This window comes from Poromitra crassiceps, assembly GCF_964638095.1.
Source record: "Poromitra crassiceps genome assembly, chromosome: 17".
Lineage (NCBI taxonomy): Eukaryota > Metazoa > Chordata > Actinopteri > Beryciformes > Melamphaidae > Poromitra > Poromitra crassiceps.
Genome location: NC_139635.1, coordinates 34,168,883 through 34,183,882, shown reverse-complemented (window position 1 = coordinate 34,183,882; position 15,000 = coordinate 34,168,883). Strand labels below are relative to the sequence as shown.

General features: G+C 47.5%; 1 protein-coding gene and 1 pseudogene across 2 annotated transcripts in view; both read left to right on the top strand.

Annotated features, from left to right (window-relative positions):
* Positions 1-1,447, top strand: part of and2 (actinodin2) — a gene marked incomplete at both ends in the record, with an annotated part of 2,438 nt that extends 991 nt beyond the window's left edge. Inside the window, 2 exons of the mRNA XM_083654084.1 lie at positions 1-774; positions 1,031-1,447. The exon at positions 1-774 is cut by the window's left edge and continues 144 nt beyond it. Of these exons, the coding sequence (XP_083510210.1) occupies positions 1-774; positions 1,031-1,447 (1,191 nt within the window). The remainder of the gene's footprint in view (positions 775-1,030) is intronic.
* A 1,908-nt stretch (positions 1,448-3,355) lies between these two features.
* LOC310792363 (GDP-Man:Man(3)GlcNAc(2)-PP-Dol alpha-1,2-mannosyltransferase-like) overlaps positions 3,356-15,000 on the top strand; it is a 15,842-nt pseudogene continuing 4,197 nt past the window's right edge. Inside the window, exons 1-3 of the transcript in view lie at positions 3,356-3,419; positions 5,798-6,045; positions 6,378-6,558. The product of the transcript in view is annotated as a GDP-Man:Man(3)GlcNAc(2)-PP-Dol alpha-1,2-mannosyltransferase-like (transcript). The remainder of the gene's footprint in view (positions 3,420-5,797; positions 6,046-6,377; positions 6,559-15,000) is intronic.

Genomic DNA, 15,000 nt, shown 5'->3' with positions numbered 1-15,000 from the left:
GAGTCCACCAGCAAGCCAAAGGCCGGCGTCGTGATGCCCGCTCCCATCAAGGCCGCCACTAATGTGAGGGTGTGCAACCCTTTCCTCGACCCCTACTGCCTCTACCCCTTCCTCCCCAATTCTAGCCCCTCTGCCCCGGAGCCCGCGCCGGAGCCTGCTCCAGCCATTGTGCCGGCTCCCATCCTCACCCCTCTGCTGCCCGTGCCGCTCAAGCGCCCCACTGGCTTCTACTACTACGCCCCCGTCCTGGAGCCTTTCCTGACCCCCGAGCAGAAGATGGAGCTGCTGAGGATCTGCGACGCCAAAGACACAGAGTGTCTGCAGTACCACCTGAGGGCCGCCTACGGCTACCGCCCCGCGCCCGGCCCGGCCCCCTCCTACTCCTCCCTCCACTGTAACCCCAAGGACCCCTACTGCAAGCCCCTCCTGGTCCAGAAGGGCCCCACCGGCTACTACCACCTGCTCTACCCCAACTGCGACCCGACAGTGGATCCTCTGTGCGTGGGCACCGTCGCCGCCGCACCGTCGCCCCTGACCGCCGAGGAGGCCCCCAAAGAGCAGGCCTGCAACCCGCTTTTTGACGAGGGCTGCAACCCCCTGACTGCCACCAAGCTGTCCAGCCTCACCAAGCCCGTGCTGGAGCTCCCCGCCAAGGACGAGCCGGCGCCGCCTCCCGCCGCTCCCATGGCCTGTGACCCGCGCTACGACCCCTACTGCATACTGGCAGCCGCCGCTGCCCTGCGCAAGCCCCCTCCACCACTGCCCGAGCACCAGGTCTGAATCCCGAAGTCTGGCTACTAAGATCAATAGTTCATTGTTTTAACTAGTCTAGTGTAATCTTGTTTGTTGAACGGTTGGCTATATTTTGTCTATTGCTTTTCATTCAGTGTATTAAATGATGTAGTGAAATGAATTGGGTGTTGCATAATGGTTTCATATGCTATCTTCTGGGTGATTCTTCTTTTGCATCAGATGATGTTTGAGTCTAAACCAAAAAAAACACAAATCAATCAATCAATCAATCAACCAGGTCCGCTCCAGGCTCGGCGTCCCCGGCAAGACCAAGGATGGCCACGACTGCTATGTGCACTACGATAAAGACTGCACTCCGGTGAAGGCGGGCCCCGAGGCCAAGGCTGCCAAGGCTGCCAAGGCTGACGTCAAGGCTCCGGCCAAACCCTTCTGCCATCCGTACGACCCCAACTGCGGCAAGGCGGTCGCACCCTCCGACGTCGAGCCCCCCCCAAGGGATGACATAGTGCTGCCTGACCCCAACTGCGACCCCGAGATCGACTTCAACTGCCGCCTGCGTCGTGCCGAGCCCGCCCCCGCCGGCGAGCCGGCCCCCGCTGACGAGCCGGTCCAAGAGGCCGCCGCCCCCCAGGCCACTGTCCCGCGCTTCGAAGACTTCCTCAGAGGCTACATGAGCCAGTACAAGAAGAAGTAAGCAATCACATGACTCCAAAGTCAACTGCATCTGCTACATAACCAAATAAGTGGAGGGAAGGGAGCTCACTCGATAATCCCTCTCTTCATGGACTTCCAAAATCCAAATGGTGAATCTGGTGATCCGAAGGCTTTCCATTTAGTGTCTGCCTCTTGAACCAATGAGCAGGACCTCCTGCAATTTAGTGCCTGCTTCCTGAACCAATGAGCAGGACTTTCCATATGCGATATGTGAAACGTGTGCATTCAATACTACATGTATGTTTGTAGAAAAGAGTTGTATGTATAGATGTGTGATAGAGTAGGGGTAGTTTGAATTTGTGTCAGCGGGCAAGTATTTCCCTCTGTTGTACATTCCCTGTTTCCAGTTGATTCTGACATTATTTTATCCTAAGTGTATTTAATGTTGTTTTCCACAGTTTTCTGTAACTCTAAATCTCAAAACGTTTCCCCTGTTTAGTTTTTATGAAGTTCCAAATAAAAAGATTTGAAACTGTTTTCGTTTGTTTTTCAGCAGATAAACCAGCTTCACATTGAGGTCACAGATACATCTGCCAGGCAATTAGAAAAATACTGCTAAAATGTCCCTTCTGGGCCCTTCTTGAACTAACATCTTTCTCTCTCTCTCTCTCTTAAAAAAATATATATACCACTATTTCTTCAGAAGTTGTAGCTGTCATAGATTGTGCGTAGTTGATTTCTCTATTGCTGACAAAAATGTGTTATTGTAAGTAGGGTTTGGATAAAAGCGTCTGCCAAATGACGTAATGTAAATGTAATGTAAATGTAATAGCCTAAATTATGAACATAAGAGCAACCTGCTTCATCAGTAGAGGAAAAATACAGTATAAATAAATACAATTAAATGTTTTGTAACCATGTTAGAGAGAGGATCAGTTACCTGCTGCTGCTGGTAGATAACTTTTAGTGTTGTACCAAGTGGCACATTGGTGCTCCCAGCTGATCCTCCACCATGAGGGAAAATACATTCTTCCTGCTACATGTATATCATTGTATTTTCACATGTAATTACATGTGTACCATTGTATTTTCACATGTAATTACATGTTTACCATTGTATTTTCACATGTAATTACATGTGTACCATTGTATTTTCACATGTAATTACCATCAAAGGACATTAAGGCTCCCATGTTGTGAGTCTGGCGAGATTCACTGGCATTATTTGAATTTTGTTCCAACAAAAGATTTGAAAATACGGACTACTCTTACTATTAATAGCAATCGGTAACTTAGAGGAAAAGTCAAAAGATCTACCTTTACCTTATTGTTAGATATCATCAAACTATGATGTTGAATGTATTCCATGAGTTATTTTGTGATGAAGTGTTATAATTTACTTTTGTTTTACCGAGTGTCCTCAAACTGCCTTCTACTTCAGTTAATGATTTCCTTTATTTCCCAGAACTAGTGCAGTGCCCGTTCAAAACATGCCTGTTCAGTACCTGCTGATTGCTGCTTGTAGCTTTAAGCCCCAGAGAGCTGTTCTCCCTGCTGCTGCATGGAGCGCTGTTTCACTTGTTTATTCCAAGTTTATTCATATTGATGTGTGATGCATGTCCAAATTGCATCAAATCCAACACTGCACATGACGTCCTTGGGTCCCCAGCAATACACCCGCTAAGTTGATAGGATGAACGGTTCTCGAGATATACGAAGGACACATTCGCATACATACAGTCAGTCAGACAGACAGTCAGACAGACATACAGTCAGTCAGACAGACAGACATACATACATAGACAGACAGACTGTCACGGTGTGAGGATGATGTGGACCCAAATGCAGGACACAGAGCCAGGAGACAGCATTCACGGATGAACAAAACATTTTAATTATTAATTTCGCAGAACAATACAGGGTACAAGACACACAGTAACAAAAGACAATGACTCGACAAGGGTTACATAGACTGAGACCCAAGAAGGTAATCAAGAACATGAGGAGCAGCTGTAGGAACACAGGGGAGAACTGATTGGTCAGGGGATTAGCTCAGGGCAGGGCAGGGCTAACAAGGTAACATTGAGCCTGAGGGCAGTTGTGGAGGGAAGGAGCACCTAAGGAAAAACAAGATTCAACTAAGAGTTCATGACACAGACAGATTCCTTGCTTTATGAAGTATGCTGATGCCTCTTCTATAATGGATTTCTCCCTGAATGACTGTTGAAAATCTGGTGAGTCTAGAACCTAGTTCCTCATTGCGCGGCTCACGAGACGCTGGCGGCTCTCGAAGCTTTAGTTGGCGGCTCCAGGCCTGAAAGATTTTCTAGGGGAAACTGGTATATATATATGTGTGTGTGTGTGTGTGTGTGTGTGTGTGTGTGTGTGTGTGTGTGTGTGTGTGTGTGTGTGTGTGTGTGTGTGTGTGTGTGGAAAACAATAAAACAAAAAAATGGTAGGCAGATGTGTTTGGTTGGGGTGGCTTCTGCCACGCAGTCGTGGGTGTAGAGGTCGTACCAGAAGAGGCTGGAGATGCACCCCTGGGGCGCTCCTATGCTGATGGTCAGTGGGGAGGAGGTGAGGTTGCCCACTCTCACCACCTGGCGGCGATCTGTCAGGAATGTGTGATCCAGTCACACATTGCTGTGTTTAGTCCCAGATCCTTGAGCTTGCATACCAGCCTGGAGGGTACTATGGTGATGAATGCTGAGCTGTAGTCCACGAACAGCATTCATTCTCACATAGGTGTCCTTCCCCTCCAGGTGGGAGAGGGCGGTGTGGAGCACGTGTGCTACTGCATCCACTGTGCTCCTGTTGGGGCGGTATGCAAATTGTAGCGGGTCGTGGTCCGGGGGGAGTGTGGGGCGGATCTGTGATATAACCAGCTTTTCAAAGCACTTGCTGGCTATGGGCGTGAGGGCTATTGGGCGCCAGTCGTTGAGGCTGGTCACTTTCTGCTGCTTGGGAATGGGGATGATTGTCGCTGCTTTGAAGCAGGAGGGAACTTGTCGGAGGGAGAGGGACTGGTTGAAAATGTCTGTGAATACGCCTACCAGCTGGTGGGCGCAGGCCTTGAGGACACGCCCGGGGATGCCGTCCGGGCCGGCCGCCTTGCGTGGGTTGATACGCAAGAACGACCGGCGCACCTCATCCTCAGTGATGGTGAGAGGGCGGTCTGGATCTGTGGGGGGTGGGAGGTGGTGGTGGGGGGGGGGGGGGGGGGGGGGGGTTGGTGGTTAGGTGGGAATGGGAGGGGTGGGGGTGCTGAGGGGTGGGGGGAGGAGAGGAGGAGGGGTGGTGGGGGGGAGAGGTGGCGGGGAGGTGGTCGGGGGGAGGAGGGCAGTGGGGGTGGTGGGGGGGAGGAGAGGAGGAGGGGTGGTGGGGGGACGGAGAGGAGGAGGGGTGATGGGGGGGAGAGGTGGCAGGGGGGGAGGAGAGGTGGGTGTAGTCACGGATAAGGAACACATGGCCGAGCTCCTAAACCTCCACTACATTAAATGTGGAAACCTGTTCAACTCAACAACACCTCCTAACCCCCCCTGCCAATGTCACTCCCCCTCCCGCCACTCCAGCCCCTTACTATACCTTTGGCCTGCAAGAAGTTACTGAGAATGAGGTTTTGGAGGTACTCAGGAAACTTGACCCAAAGAAGCCGCAGCCCCCATCATTGCCAAACCAATTTATATATTCAAGTTTATTAATTTAGGAAAAACCCCTTGAGATGAATCATCTCGTTTTCGAGGGGGTCCTAGGGGGTCGTTTTCCCACCTATGCAATCTATCCCTGCAAACAGGTGAGTTACCCCCTGCCTGGAAGACAGCCTCAGTGCGTCCCCTGTTCAAAGGGGAAGATCAAACTGACCCAAACTGCTACCGTCCGATCTCTATACTACCCTGTATAGAGAAAATACTGGAGAGGCTAGTGTGTAAACAGCTCACATGGTTTCTGGAATCATATAATATATTGTCTGGTACACAATCTGGTTTCTGTGCAGGGTATGGCTGTGAAACTGCAACTCTGAAAGTCCTAAATGACATTATAAATGCCCTTGATTCCAAATAATGTTGTGCGGCTATTTTTATCGATCTTGCCAAAGCGTTCAATACCGTAGATCACGATCGGCTTCTGGAACGTCTCAGATGCATAGGTGTCACAAAGCAAACAATAGCCTGGTTCCACAGCTATCTGTCTGGTCGCACTCAGGCTGTAAAATCTGACAACCTGATGTCATAACCCCTGTCCATGTCCAAAGGAGTGCATCAAGGCTCCATCCTAGCACCGGTCCTTTTTTCAATGTATGTAAATAACAGGTCAATCTGCAGGAAACTCCTCTATCCACCTACAGTATATGCAGATGACACAGTCTTATACGCTGCCGGCCCTTCCCCAGATGCTGTCCAGAAAACTCTCCAGGAGAGCTTTCAGGGAATTCAAGCAGGCTTGACTACCCTTGGCCTGGCCCTGAACACTAGCAAGACCAAGGCCATGTGGTTTGCTCATAACGGCGCCTGCCAAACGGGCACTATCATGGCCGCCGATGGCCGTAACCTTGAGCTAGTCACCTCCTACAAATACCTGGGAGTTTGGATTGATAACAACCTGTCCTTCTCAGAACACCTCACTAAGCTCCAGGCCAAGGTCAAAGCCAGACTTAGCTTTCTGTATAGAAGTCGCTCCTCGTTCACGAGGTCCGCCAAGCTTACTCTCGTCCAGATGACTGTCCTCCCACTGACTACGGCGATGTTATCTTCCGCTCAGCGTGTAAGGGAGGGAGCTCTCGACCACCTAGACGCTCTGTACCATTCTGCCATCCGTTTTGCCACAAATGCCCCGTATAGGACACACCACTGCGAACTATACCCCTGGTAAACTGGCCCTCCCTCAAAATCAGACGAGACATTCGCTGGCTGACGCTTATTTACAAAACACTTGTAGGCCTCACTCCCCCCTACCTAACACTCCTACTGCAGGTCCCCAAAGCCCACTCCTCCTTGGGCCGCTCCTCCTTTCAGTTTGCGGCAGCTGATAGCTGGAACCAACTTCAAAAAACCCTTATTATGGAAAGCTTTGTTCCCATGCGCCCCTTCAGGGACACAATTACAAACACCTTAGAGCATAAGCTTTTCCTGATGCTCTGCACCCTGGCCATGTGTCTGTTTATGTCTGCCTGTGTGACTGTGATGGTATATGGCCATATTAACATGCCCTGTCTGCCTGTTACTGTGATGTCTGTCTGCCTATATACTGCTGTGTGCTGTTTATGTGCTAACTGTCTACTACAACTGTGTGCTGTCCTGTACATAACTACATCATTCTATATTGTAAAGTGCTGTGTGCTGTTTCTTTTTGCTGTTTTTAAGTGTCTGCTTCTGGGCTAATTGTCTGTTAACTACATGTACTGTATGTTACTGCCTCTGTGACTGTTTGTGATGTCCATTTTTAATCGTCCTGTCTTTTTTCCCCCTCCTCCCGCATCCCCTTCCCCTTATTAGGTCTTTTGCCTCCTACCAGGCTGTCACACTGGATAAGGATTTGTTCCTACAGACTTGCCTGGCTAAATAAAGGTTGGTGATATGTAATTTGCATATTGTGGCAATAAAAGTGATTCTGGTTCTGATTCTGGAAAAACACCACCACGCTCATTTCCGTATCTCATTACGGCGAAATGATTTCAGACAACAAAATGGAAACAGAAATGCAAGTTTCACCAATAGCTGTTTTTAGGTTGGATTTTTACTTTTAAGTCTTGACACATGAAGTTTCTTCTACAGTCTGGAGCATTCATATTTTAGAAAGGTTGAATAATAGAAGATGAGAGAGCAGCAGCCGTGGCCGTGGGTCAGTCGCCTGGAGGAAACCATACTGCTGCTGGAGCTGACAGCTAACGCTTCACCCCGGCCCAGTAATGACGATCTGAACACAGCGCACTCTCCAACGAAGCCCTGTGGAAGGTTTGACGTCCGCCAGGTTCTCGTGCTGCGCAAGAATACAACCTTTTCTTATATATTTTTTCTGATTCTTTCCAATTGTACTTGGCCAATGCCCTCCAGCTGCTCCGGTTGTTGCTCCACCACCTCTGCCTATCTGGAGACAGCCCATAGACCAGCACATGCTTACTCCGATACATGTGCAGTCGCCAGCCATTTCTTTTCACCTGACAGGGAGGAGTTTCACCGGCAGGATGTAGCGTGCGTGTGGGAGAAACCCTAACCCTATTTCCCTCAGTTCTCATACCCCACCGGTTTCCCACCACCCGCAGACATTTGCGGACAGCCAGTTATGTCTGTAGGAACGTTTCACCAAGCACTGGCCTACCACCGCTATTAGCCACGCAAAAATAAATAACTCTCCAAGATGGCCACCATTTCCAGCCCGAAAATACTATTTTGGGGACAACTTTGTGTAATATTAGTCAACTTTGTCCAATATGATGAAAATCTCTGGTACAGTGCTGAAGCAGGCTGGAAATGGTAGCCATCTTGGAAATCTTTTCATTTTTGCGTGGCTAATAGCTTTTATCAAAATAACAATCCACAAGGAGTATTTGTGCCAATTTTGGTGCTTCTTTCCGGAAGTGAGCGATTTTATATTAAAAGTGCATTTAATTTGCCCCACTATGCGCTGTAAAAAAAATCCATCTTAACAAGTAATTTAGCCTAAATCTTCTGCCTCATTCCAAGTTTGTTTCTTGAAAATTCCTGAAACAAAGTACATTAGGAATAAAGGGAATTACTTCACCCCAGTGGCAGAATGTTCGACTTGCTTTATACACGTGTGTGTGTGTGTGTGTGTGTGTGTGTGTGTGTGTGTGTGTGTGTGTGTGTGTGTGTGTGTGTGTTGCAGTGTGAGGTTATTTCCCTCATCACCTCATGTCGACATGCTGGTTCCAGCAGGTGGCGCCCCAAAGCACTAAACGGCGCCCTGTGAAGCTATCATTGCTGCTGCAGGTCTGCTGTGTGGATGGTGTATATTCCTGCTGTCAGAGCCGCTTGAATACATGAATCTCCCTCTCTGTCTGCGTAACAGGCTGAATGTCATTGCTGCTTTAATATTCGTCAAAGCTTCAATTTGATCAAAGGTCGTCTCGGGGGAGCAGAGATCAAAACCGTGTAAGGAGGAGAAGAGAAAATGTTTGGAATCAATTTCACGCCTCTGTGAAGAATAATTGCTGTGGATTTTAACATTACGATATCCTGATAAGCGCCTTTCAGCTCATCACGCATTTAGTCTACTGGTTTATCACGGCTGCCTGTTTTGTGTTAATTACTAAATAAGTGATGGATTTATCTGCCATGAAACTCCTCTCCTGAAATGCTCCTACCTGATTTTGTGAGCAAGACAGACAGAGAGAGAACGGACAGCTGAATATCTAGTGTTAGTTGCTCGATTGTTTTCCTGCCCAAAAGAAATAGATCTCCAAATATTGTTTACAGCACCGGTGGCTCCTGCATCACATTACTGGCTTTCCTCCTGGGGAAGCTAAGCAGGCCTGACATGTGGTGGTGTGGATACTCCTTGGATGGGAGACTGGTGCTGGAAGTGATGTTGGAGGACCAGTAGGAGGTGCTCTTCCCTCTGGTCTAATGAATAATCTCCCCAATGCCTCAGGGCAGAGACAGGTCAGGGACTCTGTCCTGTAAGTGAGACGTTAAACCGAGGTCCTGAATCTCTGCGGTCATTAAAGAGATGTGCAACCCCATTAAACCAGAGATAGAAGCCAGACGTTCATCATGTCAGTTTTTTTATAAAACATTTCCCCTCATTCTCCATCGTGAAATCAAATACACCAAAGAAAACATCCCTAAAACAGAAAGAAAAATCTGAGATGAAATGCAGTTGGATGAACTTCAAAATCTCTGACCAAAATGTCTCTGTATGAGAACACTTCCAAAACAGATGTGAGAATCCCTCGTTACTTAATTGGCTCTTTCAGGCCTCCACTCTCCACCATGTTAGGTGATGTGTGGTGAGCGTTCTAGTGCAAACTGGCTGCCGTGCATCACCCAGGTGGTCGTGGATGAGTTGAGTCCTCCCCTCCCATGATATGTGAAGCCCTAGTATCTAGAAAAGCGTTATACAGTACAAATGAAATCAATTATTATTATTGTACCGAAATCCTCTAAATTATTCACATCAGAACATTTACAACCATGTGCAAAACATGTATACATTATGCATGGTCTGCTGTTGGTACACAGGGGGGGGGACAGGGGGTTTGATGAAGTGCCAAATAGCAGAGGTTTATTGTCGTAAACAAGCGTGCACTTTGCCCCGAGCCACACAAGCGCCCGAGCAATCCGTTCTATCCTCTTTTCATCCTTTACGGAGCCAGGCCAAGACTAATGGACCTAACAAGTCTTAATAACTCAGTGGGAAATGCACTTTTCAGTCGCAGCAGACTCAAACTGAAGTGGGCTAGAAATGGATACGCATGCCGGGCTGACAGTGGGGAGGTTTGCCGGGCCATCAGCTGGCCGCAGATGATGGCCTTATTTAGTCGACTAAAAACTCTTCACTCCCTGCCGGCTGATTGAGTCTAAAGTAGCAATATGAGGAATGGGATTTCATTTTCTCTGCCATGTCCTGGGTATTGGTTTTTTATATGAGTGAGGCAATAAAGGGAAAAGGTACACTATGGCCATAAATTGACAGCGGTTTTATCTCTAAATCTGCAGGGACCTTTGTAGGCTACTTGCGCTACAGATGATCATTACGTTTCGTGGACTGTTCTCCGCACGCTGCATTATTGTGTGCTAGGCCTATTTCAGTGAGATGACGGAAAATGCAAATGAGTAGCAGTGTGGGAGACTGCCTGAAAGTTGTGTGTGTGTGTGTGTGTGTGTGTGTGTGTGTGTGTGTGTGTGTGTGTGTGTGTGTGTGTGTGTGTGTGTGTGTGTGTGTGAGTGAGAGAGAGAGAGTGTGTGTGTGTGTGTGTGAGAGTGAGTGAGTGAGTGAGTGAGTGTGAGAGAGAGAGAGAGAGAGAGAGACACACACACACACACACACACACACACACACTCAATTGAAAGGTCAGTAGTATATGTTGAATTAAATCATCTCAGGAACATACAGTATGGGTAGATCTGTTATAATTGATTTATAACAATGGTGTTTTAGGGATAATTTGGGTTTTGGTTTCACAGCCATTCCATAGTGAAGATTTTACCACTATATCGGTTTGTATGTGAATGTTTTATTATGAGAAAAGTGCAAATTCTTAAGAATGGCCCGATATGGTTAAAAAAAAAAGGGGGCGGGGTAAAAAAAAAGTGGGGGGGCTTATAATGTTCCACATTTTCTGTCGCAGTAATGTTTTTTTTTTGTTTTTTTTAACTGCGGTGGTGTTCATAGACAAACAGAGGTGAAGTAATATAGCTGCATCATCACCTTGTTGTCCTATCAAGGTTCATTATATTTCAAGTCAACAGTGTGTCACAGCAGGACCACAAACAGGAAGAGAGGCCCCACAGAGATTCTCCTGTGTTGTTGCTTGTGTTCTTTAAAATCTATTTCCATACATAAACATTCGCTAATAAATCTGGCCCTCTCTAATTTGTTTCCAAGAAAAACCCCTGCAGGTTAGGAGAGTAATTGCACCAACACATTTTTGCAAGCTATTTCTCCTGCTGCCAAGGTTGCATTAGCACGTGTAAGTTAAATAGCTGAAGGAATTCTGTAACACTTTATTGTTTTTTATGCAGCGCTGCTTTGGGTCACATCTTCCAAGGCTGAGGGAGCAGAAGAAGAGTTATTAGTGGTGAGGATAAGACAGACAGGACTAGAAGAATAATTATTAGTGGTGAGGATAAGACAGACAGGACTAGAAGAAGAGTTCTTAGTGGTGAGGATAAGACAGACAGGACTAGAAGAAGAGTTCTTAGTGGTGAGGATAAGACAGACAGGACTAGAAGAAGAGTTCTTAGTGGTGAGGATAAGACAGACAGGACTAGAAGAAGAGTTCTTAGTGGTGAGGATAAGACAGACTGGACTAAGAAGAGTTCTTAGTGGTGAGGATAAGAAAGACAGGACTAGAAGAAGAGTTCTTAATGGTGAGGATAAGAAAGACAGGACTAGAAGAAGAGTTCTTAGTGGTGAGGATAAGAAAGACAGGACTAGAAGAATAATTCTTAGTGGTGAGGATAAGACAAACAGGACTAGAAGAAGAGTTCTTAGTGGTGAGGATAAGACAGACTGGACTAGAAGAAGAGTTATTAGTGGTGAGGATAAGACAGACAGGACTAGAAGAAGAGTTCTTAGTGGTGAGGATAAGACAGACTGGACTAGCAGAAGAGTTCTTAGTCGTGAGGATAAGACAGACTGGACTAGCAGAATAGTTCTTAATGGTGAGGATAAGACAGACAGGACTAGAAGAAGAGTTCTTAGTGGTGAGGATAAGACAGACTGGACTAGCAGAAGAGTTCTTAGTGGTGAGGATAAGACAGACTGGACTAGCAGAATAGTTCTTAGTGGTGAGGATAAGACAGACAGGACTAGAAGAAGAGTTCTTAATGGTGAGAATAAGACAGACAGGACTAGAAGAAGAGTTCTTAGTGGTGAGGATAAGACAGACTGGACTAGAAGAATAGTTCTTAGTGGTGAGGATAAGACAGACTGGACTAGAAGAAGAGTTCTTAGTGGTGAGGATAAGACAGACTGGACTAGCAGAAGAGTTCTTAGTGGTGAGGATAAGACAGATAGGACTAGAAGAAGAATTCTTAGTGGTGAGGATAAGACAGACAGGACTAGAAGAAGAATTCTTAGTGGTGAGGATAAGACAGACAGGACTAGAAGAAGGGTTCTTAGTGGTGAGGATAACACAGACAGGACTAGAAGAAGAATTCTTCGTGGTAAAGATAAGACAGACTGGACTAGAAGAAGAGTTCTTAATGGTGAGAATAAGACAGACAGGACTAGCAGAAGAGTTCTTAGTGGTGAGGAGAAGATAGACAGGACTAGAAGAAGAATTCTTAGTGGTAAAGATAAGACAGACAGGACTACAAGAAGAGTTCTTAGTGGTGAGGATAAGACAGACCGGACTAGGGTGTCTTGGTGGCTCAGTGGTCTGTAAATGTGTCCTGGGTTTGAATCCTGCCCTTCTGCATGTCATCCCACTCCTCTTCCCCAGTCTATCCTGACTTTCAACTGTCTAATAAAGATGAAAATGCACACAAAAATAGATTTTTTCTTTGAAGATCCAGGTCAGCCGCTGCTACATTTTGACAGATTTTTGAGTGACTAATTTGTATGTCTGAACCTTGATAGATCAAATACCTGTACAGTCTCGGACTAGAATAGAAAGATTCAAAATACAATGCTACAGCATGCGCTGGGACGCGTCATCAGTGATGTTAACTGGGGTCGTAAGGTGTTTCGGGTCTATCCAACATCATACACCCTCGCCCAGTAGACCCAGCCGAGGCCGATTAAGACCCTGACCCTCGTCCCGGAAGCAGCTGCTCACGGATCAGCCTTCCTACTCTGTCTGCAGCGTTGCCCGCGGAAGGGTTGATCACGCCCAATCTGCTGCAATAGAGCTAGTGCTACACCGCAGCATTGAAAGACCCTTCGGTGCATGGAGGGCTAAGGCCCTGTGGGTGAATCCAGGCCGCGCTCCTCCTTCGTCTCACCAGACCCTCCCAAAAGGCAATCCTACTATGCCGCACCATAGACAAAGAGGATGCCTCAAGGAGGCCTGTGCGCTGCACGTCATTCGCCTGCGCGAGCACCTCGCTCTAGCCTGAAGGACCCCAGGCCGCGTCGATCTTTACATAGCTTTTCAGGAGGCTAATCCGAATCTATATCACACCATGATTCAATCTAAGGCACATGGGCCATTAGACGCAATACACAGTTCATAATAAAACAAGCCCAAATAGTTTTCAGCCCACAGTGCAGTGGTGTGGCCAGTCAGACTGATGACACTTGATGATGCAATGTTTTGGGGGTTACCTCAACAACACGGCTAATTGTTACCACTAATCCACCCACCCAGCCACTCCCCCTTCCTACCCCTCGAACCCAGACTCTCTACGACCTTCCTATCCCTACAGGCCCTTCCTAGCTATGCCCCCCCCCCCCACCACCACCACCCACATCCCCCTAGCCACTCCCACCCCTCAAATCCCCACTCTACAACCTTCCTATCCCTAGCTACAGCCCCTTTCCCACAGCACCGCCCCCTTACTTGAGCCCCCCCCCACAATCATCCCATCACCCACATCCCCCTAGCCGCACCCCTTACCCACCCCTCGAACCCGGACTCTCTAAACATGTTTACAGTCTGTGTTTTGGGTGTGATTGACAGGTCGCCTGTCCAGCAGCTGCTCCCGGTCACGGACCAATAGCAGGTGGCGCTGCGGCTCTGTGGGAAAGCCCTGGTCAAGATGGCCGCATCCAAAATGCCAAACTGGAGGCTTCAAAACCTATAGTCCACAAACCAATGGGTGATGTCACGGTGGCTACATTATCTCTACGACCTACCTATCCTATTCACCTTATGTAGCCACGCCCATTTGACCCGGTTCTGTGGCCGTCCTACGACTTCCGGCTAAAAATAATAATAAAATAAAATAAAAAATGGCTGCGCTGCTCCAATATCATCTAACTCTGAATTAACTAATAATTTAGCCAATTGTATGTAACATACCAAATAAAAGCAAACGGCAATGTCTAAGAATGCAACGCCATGTAACTGGCTCGTTAAGTCTCGCATTCCAGGGAATTACGTTAACGTCTGCGGGTCTTTATTGACGTTAATGGCTTGCGCTGCTATCGCGCTGCCTCGGAGGAGAGAAAACTATCCGAAGCTTTCTTTGTTGGAGTCCAGGTATGTTTTACAAGAAAGTGCTCGTCATTGTCGACGATAACGTTATCTGACCTGGCTAACAGTGGATACTCGCTTGCTTGCTGTGTACCGGCTCAAAGTAGTAGGCTACGTTATTTATTTTACCCCTTCACTGTCCCTCCAAAAACAACTCTTTTATTTTGCGCCGTGACTGCCGGAAGTGTTAGAAGGACCCGGAAGAATTTGGTCCACTGTAAGGTCTGAACATAAGGTGAATAATAGCTGCGGCTATTCCCTAGCCCCGCCCCTTCACTAAACGTCCGTGAGTGAGTGAGTGAGTGAGTGAGTGAGTGAGTGAGTGAGTGAGTGACTGACTTTGTCATCTTTTGATCCCGGCCTGGCTTGCTGCCAGCGCTGTGGGAAAAATAATAGTAAAAGGTAAATCCAAAAGGGTACATACAACAACACAATATAAAAAGCCTATCAAAACGACAGAGCATATAGAAACAGACTGCTTCCTGTCTTCCCGGCCTGTAGCTCTTCTTTGCGTGATTCTTGGCTTCAGAGTCACTTGTCATTAGATAAGTAGGTGACCCAGCCAGACCCACACAGAGAGAGGAAACAGGCACCGGTTACCTCTCTCAACACTTTCCTCAGATATTGATGCTTGTCGGCTGATCTGATCAATGCTGGCTGGCCACTTGTTTAATTCATTAACCACATGGCACATGGCCTTTCAGATGCAATCTAGCCGTGCGTAACACTGAGCTGTCCTGACAGGCTCTGTCATCGATCTGTCCCAGCTCAGC